Here is a 12,284-nt window from a genome sequence, read left to right as displayed (position 1 = left end):
TGCCTCCCTCACTAGAATGTAAGGTCCACAAACACAGCGGCCTGGTTGGCCTTGCTCATTGCTGCATCCCCCGTCCTGAAGCACTTCCTGGAACCAGAGGTTAAGTGCTGAACATTTGCTTAATGAAGGAAGGACTGAATGCAAAAATACTTCAGGCTGGTCCTCCATTCAAGGTCCTCTGTGACCCGGCCTCCCTCCACTCTGCCAGCCTCCAACTAATTCCTCACAGGATGCCGGTTTGCTCTTTCCCAAATACACTATGCCTCCTAACTGGGCCTATCTACCAGAGCCTTGTTTTCTTCTTCTTTCTATTTAAATTGTCTTCACCTTTTAAATCCAGCTCAAACACCATCCCTTCTATAAGGCAATCCAAAGTGGTAAGCTCTTTAACTATATTATTTATCTTTTTTTTTTTTTAAGGAAGATTAGCCCTGAGCTAACGTCTGTTGCCAATCCTCCTCTTTTTGTTGAGGAACATTGGCCCTGAGCTACCATCTGTGCCCATCTTCCTCTATTTTATATGTGGGTCGCCTGCCACAGCATGGCTTGATAAGCAGTGTGTAGGTTCGCATCCAGGATCTGAACTGGAGAACCCCGGTTCACCAAAGCGGAATGTGCAAACTTAACCACCATGCCACTGGTCTGGCCCCCTTATTTATCTATTTAATGTCTTAAAAGTCTTACAATTCTATAGAGCTCTCTGTCTTGTATTTGTAATGGATATTTTTTTAATTTTAGAAATAGGTGTTAAGATATAATAAAAGATAAAAATATTCTTAAAAGGAAACATTCTATATGCTAGGAGTAAATAAGATTCAGATCCGATTTTACCTGTTTTGAGAAAACTGCATGCCTTTTTCTTCAAGTGTACCAAAGACGTTTGCACTCAGGTATAATATGCAACATAATGGTTAAAAGGCAGCATTCAAAATTTGTTAATGAGAATTGGTTCTAGTAACAACTCTGATGTCCACTTTAATTGCAGATAATATTGGCCACTGAATGTACTGACACGGTGTCCAAAAAGTAACTCTTCCAACTTTTAACTGTGAGCCTAGCACAGTCCACTTGATTAAACAATTTGTTTTATTCTAGAAAATAAAATACAACAAACCAGGAATGCTTCTGTGATAAGAACTATCAGTCAGAAAATTCTCAAAACATAAGAGTGAATTTTATATAGTTTTACTGATCTGCATCCTGTTGACCCCAGTATAGATACAGGCAAAGATACCTACATGTCGGCCTACACGTCAGAGCAGACAATGCAGTATGTAAACAAACAAGGAAACATGCCAACCTGGATACCAACTTGGCACTGCTAGCATCCTCTGCTGAATTCATGTCATCCCAGCAGGGTTTTCTATGACTTAGCCGTAGGCTGACCTGAGGAACGCCATCAGATAGCTCCGGTTGAGGTACCCTGTGGGCCTTAATAGATCCCTCACTCCTGGACTTTGGGATCTAGAAAATAAAATTAAAAAAAAAAAAGAGAGAGAGAGAGTGGAAATAAAAAATCTTTCAAGTTAAGTTATCGAAGATAATTTATTCTTTTTTTTTTTTTTTAAAGATTGGCACCTGGGCTAACAACTGTTGCCAATCTTTTTTTTTTTTTGTGCTTTATCTCCCAAAACCCGCCCTGTACATAGTTGTATATCTTAGTTGCAGGTCCTTCTAGTTGTGGGATGTGGGACGCCACCTCAACGTGGCCTGACGAGCGCGGAAGTGTGGCGGCCCAGGGTTCGGATCCTGGGCGCGGACATGGCACCGCTCGTCAGGCCACGTAGCCAGCCCCGAAGATAATTTATTCTAATTTATTAATAACACTCTAGAAAAATATCAACCTAGGTATGGAATTTAAAATACGTATAAAAATTCTTATATAGCAAAGGACACAGTGACGGGGAGATAGCAATATTTCCAAGGGGAACTTTCAAACTTTATATGGCCCACACCCCGCTCCTCGATTCTGACACAAATCATCTCCAGGCCCATCCCTCCTTAGAATAATAATTCTATATAATGAGAGATTATGAGGGTATATCAGATGCAACCCAGAGTGGAGGAAAGAAGAAATAGTCAGAAAGAGGCAGGAAAACCAAAGGCTGAGAACCACTGAAACAAAGGATGCCAATGCGAAAAAGGTGTCTGGAAATATTCACTGCCAATAAGCAAAATATACCAGTTTGCTAACAGTTTCTATTGTTATCCTCTTTTGTATTGGATTGTATTGCTATATTTAATCCTTTTACGGATTTTGCAAAGTATGGTCTAATAAATTTTCAATTAAGAAAATAAATAGGAAAGACACAACAACTTTAGTTCTCTTATATCCCTGAAAGCATAGGCAACACAAGTGCCAAATGAATACCGAGTGTATTGACTGCTCATATCTGAGGTTATGTACTCCCCCCAACCCCAGAAATACCCTCATGCTCTCTTATTTTAGATCAGAAAGAATGTGAATACAAACAATATTCTTTTCTTAAAAGTGTTTAAAAATCATGTCAGAATTGCAGGACAATTTCAAACCCCTGGATCAACTGTATTTGTTACACTGGAACAAACACAGTTTTTCTCACCTCTAAGACTCTTCTCATGCCTGTCCTTCCACTTAGAAGGTCATCTGTTCATCACTGGTCACTCGCCAACTGCCCAAGACCAAACCAAACCCTAACTTCCTTTGAGGCTGAGATGAGAATCCACTGCCCACAGAGCTTCTCTAAGTAACCTCAGGCCTTACTGACCTTTCCCAGCTCTGAACTCCTCTAACACTCCACCACACAATCCGCACTTGACTACATGTCCTCTGATGACCTTAATCTTCGTTGTCTGGTATTTCTCGGTTACATGGCCTCAACCAGATCCTGGAGACGGAGATTACAGCTTCATCTTCTTCCTACTTCTCCCCTTTTACGGCCCTTTGCCTTCTTCCTCTTCTTTATTTTTAACGTTGTTACCATATAGTCTAGCAAAGTTTTGAACCCATTAATAAATACTTATTGTCAGATAACACACTTTTCATCTACAAGATATTCCCAAGACACTGACTGACGAAGAGTCTAAGATAATGAATGATTTTTAAAAAAATATGGGGACAATTATGAACATAATTGTCTAATAAATTCATACCTCTCTGAGGATTAAAGTAATATATGAGAATAATTTAGCCAAGAGTTACATTCAGCACAGAGCAAAGTAAACATTCAATAAAAGCTAGCTTTTATTAATACTGTTATGTAAAGTTTGCCCAAATCTGACAATTACCAATTAATTGTTTGGTTGCATTTCTTTGCGGAGCATTTATAAGCTCATGAAAATCAAGGAAAGCAAGAAAAAAATTTTTTTTTAAATTATGAACTAATTATAGTTCATAGAGATATTTGCCAAGATTACTTCTAAAAGAAATATTCAGATAAACAGCAAGAGAACACGAAAAGTACAAGTATATGCTATTCTATATTTCACAAAGGGGCTCCTTTTGCACATGATTATTTTCCATAAAAGCAGACATGAAAAATCAATTAAAAAAATAGAAAAAGCAGTAAGATTTCAAACTACTTAGCTAAAAAAACCTCACATCCAGATTTAATTCTCAATATTAAAAGAAATACAAGAGCAGTTGTTTGGTAACATTTTATGGTGTTAAAATAAGGACACCACATGGTAGGTACAGTGATAATTCTGGGGTTCTAAATTTGATTTAACAATTTACGTAAAGGGGAAATATTCTAAGGTAAAAAAGGTCATATGCAGCTTATTCGATTTAGTCAGTTTACATTAAAATATACCACATAATGCAAATCACTTAGAACTCAGATACCAGCAAGTACATCAGCTACATTTATCTAAGTGTATTTCTGTGACGACGATTTCTACAGAAATAACATAGACTGATTGTACTACCTTGGTATATACTGATAATGAGTTTATATTGTAATGTTCATGGTTAATGACAAAGAATTGAACTTGCACAAAGAACACAAAAATACCACATGAAGTCTATGAGAGAACAAAATTCTTAGAAGAAAAGCTCAGTAACTCTGAGACTACTAGAATATATACACATATTTTAAAAGGAGTGCACATTTTTAAAGGTGATTAATGATATCTTCTTGAAGATGTATCTTGAAGACTATACATTTTCACTATAGAAAACATGACTGTAAGAAAAATGAATAGAGTAATAAAATTTTAAAACCTGCTGCTTTACTGATGTAATTAATTTTAGTACAAATGTATTAACTTTGAGGAAAGGGAAGAGATCACTTTCTTTACTTTAGCTGGAATTGCTCTTTTTAGGAAAACGTGATTTGAGCCTTGGCCTTATAATGTAGTTAGAGGATAGTTTTGTTTTTTCCCTTCTGGGTGTCCATTTCAAAGTGTACATAGTTTAGTGGTGGACTCTGAGTTCATCATGGAACTCTCTGAGGAGGAGTATAACACAGCCAGCCAAGGCCAAAGATACAAGGGGACATATTATTAGTGTTGCCTTAGAGCAGTGGTTCTCATCTGGAGCCAATTTGTCTGGAGACATTTTTGGTTCTCATGATGGGGGTGGTGGTGTGTGCTATTGGAATGTAGTGGGCAGAGGCCAAGGATGTGACTAAACACCCTACAATGCCTAGGACAGCCTGCTATGAAAAAGAGTTATCTGGTCCGAAATGTCAGTAGAGCTGAAGTTGAGAAACCCCGCTTTAGAGGGAATGGTAAGAAGAATCTGTTGAGGCAATCCTCTCTTTATGTACTTTTCTTCTTGTTCTATCTTCCCTTTTCGCCATTTACATGTTGAGACATAACGTGCCAAGATCAGCTATGAGTTTAGCAGAAATGGACCAAAGAGGCCACTCAGGCTTGCCTTGTCTAAGGCAAGAGTCGCTAGGGGCTCCATGAGGTTCAGCCAAGCTCTGTTGGGCACAGACTGCAAATAGAGCCAAAAGCCTTCTTGTAATAAAGGGAGTGAATGTGCCTGGAGACCCTCGGCAGCCCTCCCTCATGATGTGCGCTGCAGTGGGAAAGTGGACAAGTGCTTGGGATAATGACTGGAACGGACAGTGTTCTCTTTCCATTGGAGATATCCACTGGTTCACACTAGTCTGCTTTTTATTTTAGTGATTTCTTCATGATAACTTTTGTAGTTGAAGGTGAAAAATATTAAAAGCCCCCAAACCAACAATGAAAAACATTTTGCTCAGAGGAATCCTGCCATGGGCTGTTTCAGATAAGGATCTAGGCACATGCTATGTGTTTTATGTGTACAACTAAAATACAAACAATTCTAGGAATCTTAAAAAAAAGCACATTCCATGCATGTATTTGCAAGTATGGAATAGTCTATTTAAGAAGCAATTTGAGTTACTTTAGTATTTGAAATGCCATGGGAATATAAATAAAAGAACAATCTTTGAGACTGTAAAATCAGGATATATTCACTTAGATGCTGTTGCTGTTCTAAATAAATATTTAGTGAGCCTTTACTCTGTGCTAGGCACAGTCCCAAGAGATTTACATAAATTAACCCATTTAATTCTCACAACAATCCAAGAAGGCAGGGACTGTCATTATTACCACTGCACAGATGAGGAAACTGAGGCACAAAGAGTTTGAGTTATTTGTCCCAGTGAGTAAGTGGCAGATCTACAGTTACAACCCAGAGAGTCAGGCCTCATTACCCATTCTTACCACGATTCTCTATATTTGGTTACATGTTAAACATTAGAATTACAAGATACAAGAAGATGCATTTTTGTAAAAATGGGTCAATGTTAAAACAGTTATTAACTAATTAAAATCTCATCTTGGGGCCAGCCCCATGGCTGAGTGACTAAAGTTCCACATGCTCCACTTCGGTAGCCCAGGTTTGTGGGTTTGGATCACAGGTGTGGACCTACTCCACTCATCAGCCATGCTGCGGGGACATCCCACATAAAAAAATAGAGGAAAACTGGCACAGATGTTAGCTCAGGGCAAATCTTCCTCAAAAAAAAAAAAAAAAAACTCATCTTGATGTAAGTTTTAGAGTGAATCTGTACATTAGCATAAAATCAGTTTAACTTCGTTTGTTAGAAAAATTACTCATGTGAAAAACAGAAATTTAACAATTTAAAAAAAGCCCATCTTGAAAGATAAGAGGCCAGACCAATTACAGATTCAGTGTGGCCCAAGCAAGTAAAACACCCCTTAGCACTTGGTTTTCTTCAACTCTTCCCTTCTCAACCCTTCTCTCCTCTGCAAAAGGGAAGCGCCATCACAGCTGAAACTTTTGTCTGTTTTGTTCATTGCTGTAGCTCTGCCTCCTACAACACACCTAGCAAACAGCAGGCGACCATTAAATATTTGCGTAATGAATGAATAAACAAATGAATGACAGAACTACTAAATAATATTTTACCTTTCTCCCAGAAATACTGAAATGTTAATAGATTATCAGTTGATATCATAAAGCACCTTAACTCCATTGTGTAAGCATCACTCTTATTTTACAAGTTCTGTTTATACCCAGTTTCAAAATGGGTCAGTTTAAAAAACAGCTATGGAAGAGAAATGGGAAGAATCTGAACTCACAGAGCATGGGAATTACTAATGTAAGACCAGGGCAGGAAACTACATTTACCAGGACTATTGGCCCCATGGTAGAGCCATCCGTCCTGAGACTGGGGCTCAAGAAGCCTCACCTTTTAGAAGCTGCTCACAGATGAATCTGTACATGGCAGTAAGGTGAGGGCTCTTATTAATATTAACACAGTTCCATCTGCTATTTTACAAAGTTACTCATTCGAGTCCATGATTTCAAGTCTTTTATCAGAAAAAATTCGGGCAAAAAGTAATCGTGTAAATGGAGCAGTTCAGGAATTTAGATATAAGATTTTCACAAATTTTCATTCTGTTAGTAATATAAAAATTTGCTTTAAAATTTTTCATCATTTATCTTTAATGATCAATGGGAATGTTTGTCATCCAATCCCAAGTGCAATTCCTCTGGCCTCAAGTTGTTGCTAACTTAGACAGGACTACCCAGGGTGATGGGGCCTTTAAACAAGATGTCCTCTGGAAGCTGGTTCCAAAGGGATGCTCCTAACACTAATGGAATGCCACGAAGCAGTGGCTCTTACCTAGAGGTACACATCAGAATACCCTTCGGAGATTTTACAAAGCACACCTGCCTCAATTCACCCCGCCACCCCACTTCCCAGTCTCAGGGAATATATCTGAGATGGATCATGGACAGGTGTATGTTTTAAAAACCCTTAGAACAATGTGTGCTGCTGATTCAAAGTTTTAAAATTTGTCAAGAAGTAATTTCTCTTTGAGGTTCTTGAAAACAAATCTTAAGGTAAACAAAATAAACAACATTAAATAACTGAATTGCTTGACTATAGCTGGTCCTACAAGTTTCATGTTTATGTAAGAAAAATCAGGTGGAAAATTAAGAAATTAGATGATTATTTTAGAACCACTCAGTTGTAGAGTTGATGAGAGGTATGATTCCAATTGCCCTATTTCAGAATTGAAGTCCAGAGGCCAAAGAACTGAAATGATGTGTCCAAGGCTGTACAGATAGTGGAAAAACTGGCAATTAAAACTCTTTTCTCAAGCCAGCCCTGATGGCCTAGTGGTTAAAGTTCAGCACGTTCTGCTTTGGTGGCCCAGGTTCAGTTCCCGGGCGTGGGACAACATCACTCGTCTGTCAGTAGCCATGCTGTGGTGGTGGCTCACAGAGAAGAACCAGAAGGACTTACAACTAGAACACACAACTATGCACTGGCGCTTGGTGAAGAAAAAAAAAAAAAGAGGAAGATTGGCAACAGGTGTTAGGCTCAGGGCGAATCTTCCTCAACAACAACAACAAAAGCCCTTTCTCCTGTCCAAAGTGAAGTAACCAACTGTAAAATCTAGGGCAAACTAAACTTTGAGTTAGTTCAGGGAGGCAACATGCCTGCTGTGGCCCATAAGGAAAGCAGATGGCAAGATCTAGGGCCAGGAGAACCACACTGCAGTTGTGTGGAGTTGTAAGCTGAAGGATCCTGGGTCTTTAGCGACCTCATAGAGCCTCATTACCAACCCTGGCCTGACATACAGGTTTTGTTTATTTGAGAGAACTATGTTTCCTTTTTTTTTAAAAGATTTTATTTTTCCTTTTTCTCCCCAAAGTCCCCCGGTACATAGTTGTATTTTTTTTTTTCAGTTGTGGGTCCTTCTAGTTGTGGCATGTGGGATGCCACCTCAGCATGGCTTGATGAGCAGTGCCATGTCTGTGCCCAGGATCCGAACAAGTGAAACCCTGGGCTGCCAAAGCGGAGCGTGCAAACCCAACCACTTAGCCATGGGGCTGGCCCCTGAGAAATACTTTTCTATCTTGTTTAAGTTAGTGTTGTTTGGGCTTTGTTATATGCAAGCAAATCTACTTCAAACTGATGCAAGATTTTGTTCAAACATGACCTTATCAGTGAAGCCTTCTTTGACATTATATATAATAAATAGCAAAATTCTCCCTTATGCACAACTCTCCATTTGCTTGGCCCTACTTTAGTTATCTCCATTGCACCTAATATCATCTGACACACTGCATGTTTACCTATGTTTATTTATTTGTTGTCTTTTCCCCCTAACCAGCTATAACTTCTGTGAGGGCAGGAACTTTGGTTTGTGTTGCAAACATGGTGGGATGGAAGGAAGGGCACGCCCCATCCTTAAAGGGAAACCCAACTGCTTACTTTTATTGGTCAAAATTTAGTCATGCAGCGACACACAGCTGCCAGGGAAGTTAGGGAAAGTGGTCTTATAGCTGTGCATCAGTATACCCAGCCAAGGAAGAGAGGAAGACTATATCTTGGGAGGCCACTACCAGTCTTCACTATAAACCTAAAAGAAATAAGATGAGTGTCTTCGGAGGATGTGTGGAGAGGAGCATTGCAGATAGAGAGAAGAGCAGTGCAAAGGTCCTGAGGAGGCAGCATGATTCACAAATCTGAGGAACAGCAAGGAGATCACTGTGGCTGGAGCCAAATGAAATAAAAGACCAGTGGCAGGAGATGAGGTCCTTGAAGTAGCAGAGGGCCCAGATCATGCAGATCTGTAGGCATTTTAAAGACTTTGGCTTTCATCTTGATAAAAACAGAAAACTTCTGGAAGATGTTGAGCAGAGAAGTTAACATGTCTGACTTTGATTTTCAAAGGATCCTTACTGCTACATTGAGAAAAGACGGTAGAAGGGTCAGAGTGATACAAGGAGACCAACGAGGAAGCAACTGAGATGCTTGTGGCTTGGATCAGGGAGATGGTGAGAAGAGACGAGATTCTGGATATATTTTGAAGGTGGAGTCAACAGGATTTGCTGATGCATTGGACAGGAAGTGTGGGGCAGGTAGGAGTCAAGAATGACTCCAAAGTTTTTGGTCTGAGCACTGAAAGGATGGAACTGCTATCATGGAGATGGAAAGATAGCAGGAGGTACAGATTTTGAAGGGTAAATCAGGAGCTTATAGCTTTGGACATTTGCTTGAGATGCACATAAGATAGACAAGTTCAGATGCCATGAAGGCAATTGGAAGCTGGCGTTGAGAGGCTTGAACTGAAAATACAAATTTAGGAGTCTTCTATATGTATACTGTAATTAAAAACCTAGTAATTAAAAGAGATCACCTAGGAAGTAAATCTAGACAGAGAAGGGAAGAGGACTAAGAACTGATCACCAGAGCACTCCAAGGTTAGAGAGAGGACTTAGAGAGAGGACTCAGAGGGACTGAGGGTAGAGGGGAAACCAAGACAGTGTCCTGAAAGGCAAGGGGAAAGGTTTTCAACGAGGAAGGAGTAAGTACAATTACTATATAACCCAGCAATTCCAAAACACGTGTCCACATAGACTTGTGCATGAATGTTCACAGCAGCATGATTCATTATAGCCAAAAAGTGGAAGCAACTCAAATGTCCATCAACTGATGTATGGATAAACAAAATCTATATCCATACAATGGAATATTATTCAGCTACAAAAAGGAATGAAGTACTATTATAAGATAGATGAATCTTGAAAATATTATTTTAAGAAGGCAAACATAAAAGGACACATATTATATTAATCGATTTATATGATACGTGCAGGACACACAAATCTACAGGGACAGAAAGTAAATCAGTGGCTGCCAGGGACTGAGTGATGGAGAGTGACTGCAAATGGCTATGGGGTTTCTGTTGGGGGTGATGTTTTGGAATTAGATAGTGATGATGGTTGCGCAACTTTGTGAATATACTAAAAATCACTGAATTGTAACTTTAAAAGAGTGAATCTTACGGAATATAAATTATATCTCAATAAAGCTGTTGTTAAAAAAAAAAGGGGGTGGGCCAGCGCCGTGGCTGAGCGGTTAAGTTCGCGCGCTCTGCTTCAGTAGTCCAGGGTTTCGCCAGTTCGAATCGGTAGCGCTCATCAAGCCATGCTCAGGTGGTGTCCCACATGCTGCAACTAGAAGGACTCACAACTGAAAAAATACACACCTATGTACTGGTGGCCTTTGGGGAGAAAAAGGAAAAATAAAATCTTTAAAAAAAAAAAGGGAGAGAGTGATCAAATGAGTCAAATGCTGCCGACAGGGTGAATAAGATACACTGAAGTTGGCAATGCAGCATCACTTGACAAGAGCTGTTTCATTCTGTAGTGGGATTTATTAGAGTGGGTTCCAGAGAGAACAGACAAAAGAAAGTAAAAACAGAAAGCTTACATAATTCTTTTGAGAAGTTGTGTTCTAAGTAATAGGAGAAAAAATGGATGATTGCTAAAGAGGGCTGTGGAGTCAAAGGAGAGGTTGGTGGTGGTGTTTTTTTTTTTTGACAAGATGGGAAATATTACAGCACATTTCTCTGCTAATGGGAACGATCCAGTAGACAGACAAGAAAACTGATGATCCAGGAGAGGGAGGAGGAAGGAGAGAATTCAGGGTGCAGGGTCCATGATTGGGTCACAGAGGGTACGGGTCACAGGGGAGGGCTGATCTTGAACAGGAGCAAGTACAACACATCTCCAGTGACTAGAAGGAAGGAGACAACACAGAATGGGGGCAGGTAGTGGATGGATGTGAGGGTGGGAACAGATGTACATTCTCTCTTGATGTTCTCAGTGAAATAGAAAGTAAGGTCATCATCGGAGAGTCACGGGTGAAAAGGGAGATGCTGAAGGTTAAGGACCAAGGGGAAAGTATGAAACAATTGTTTAAAATAGAGGAAGAGTAAAAGGATTAGGGAGAGCAGAAGGACTACCAACAACATAAGGGCCCATTTGAGGTGGGTAGTCAAGTATTTAAGGTAAGACATCAAGCCAAAAGTTAGAAGGTAGGAAGGAAATAACAAAGACCAGGGTGGAAATAAATGAAACAGAGACTAAAAAGATAATAGAAAAGGTCAATGAAACTAAGAACTAGTTTTTCGGAAGGATAAACAAAATAGACAAACCTTTAGCTAGACTCACAAAGCAAAAAAGATGACTCGAATAAAATTAGAAATGAAAGAGAAAACAATACAACTGATACCACAAAAATACAAAGGATCAGAAGAGACTCCTATGAACAATTATATGCTGACAAATTTGAAACCTAGAATAGATAAATTCCTAGAAACACACAACCTACCAAGACTGAATCATGAAGAAATAAAAAAATCTAACAGAGCATCACAGCAGAGTGAATTTTTCCCTTTGTCTCTCCTGTCCAAGTTACAACCAGTAGGACATCTACTGACCAAGAAAGGACTCTATGCACAGCACACCAGAATGCCCAAGAGATGCATACATCTATACATCTGAAGGTAGGTGGACTGGACTTCCTGGAGGCAGTGGAACTAGGGAAGCAGTGGTGGCAGTTCCTGAGTGCAGAGGTTCCAGGATCTGTGGCTATGCCTGAAAACAGAGGCCTCAGGAACTGAGGTGACACCCAAGAAAGGAGGCCCTGAAAGTCCAGGCAGCGCACACTCCCTGATGCACCAGGAATCACTGTGGGCCTGTGACCAGAGGCTCTGGGAACTGTCAGATACCTGTGACCCAGACCCTTCTTCAACATTCAGCCCTTCCAGAAGTGGGGCTGGCTCAGCACTTCCCACTCCCCCAGCAGTGGCAGGTAGTGCCCAAAACCCAGCCCCTTCCATTTCCCCTGGCAGCGATGACTCTGACATGGGCCCTTCCAGCAGTGGGGGCTGCATCCAGAACAGGGATACTCCTGGCAGTGGCAGTGGTGCCCATGACCTGAAGTTTCAAAAAGCACACCAGTGCCAGAGACCAGAGGCTGCAGGAGCAGCAG

At 40.2% G+C, this 12,284-nt stretch overlaps 1 protein-coding gene across 6 annotated transcripts in view; it reads right to left on the bottom strand.

Annotated features, from left to right (window-relative positions):
- The window catches only part of FAM13A (family with sequence similarity 13 member A), a 311,577-nt gene that overhangs the window by 119,242 nt on the left and 180,051 nt on the right, over positions 1-12,284 (bottom strand). For all 6 annotated transcript variants that reach the window (XR_006887912.1, XM_046656086.1, XM_046656085.1 and 3 more), the window contains exon 7: positions 1,301-1,464. Coding sequence is in view for 5 of the 6 variants with exons in the window: in XM_046656086.1 (XP_046512042.1) it covers positions 1,301-1,464 (164 nt within the window). In the remaining variant the exon portion in view is untranslated. The remainder of the gene's footprint in view (positions 1-1,300; positions 1,465-12,284) is intronic.

Source organism: Equus quagga, chromosome 3 (genome assembly GCF_021613505.1).
Source record: "Equus quagga isolate Etosha38 chromosome 3, UCLA_HA_Equagga_1.0, whole genome shotgun sequence".
In the NCBI taxonomy this organism is placed as follows: Eukaryota; Metazoa; Chordata; class Mammalia; order Perissodactyla; family Equidae; genus Equus; species Equus quagga.
Note: the sequence above shows the minus strand (reverse complement) of the source record. Positions and strands in the feature narration are given on the sequence as shown.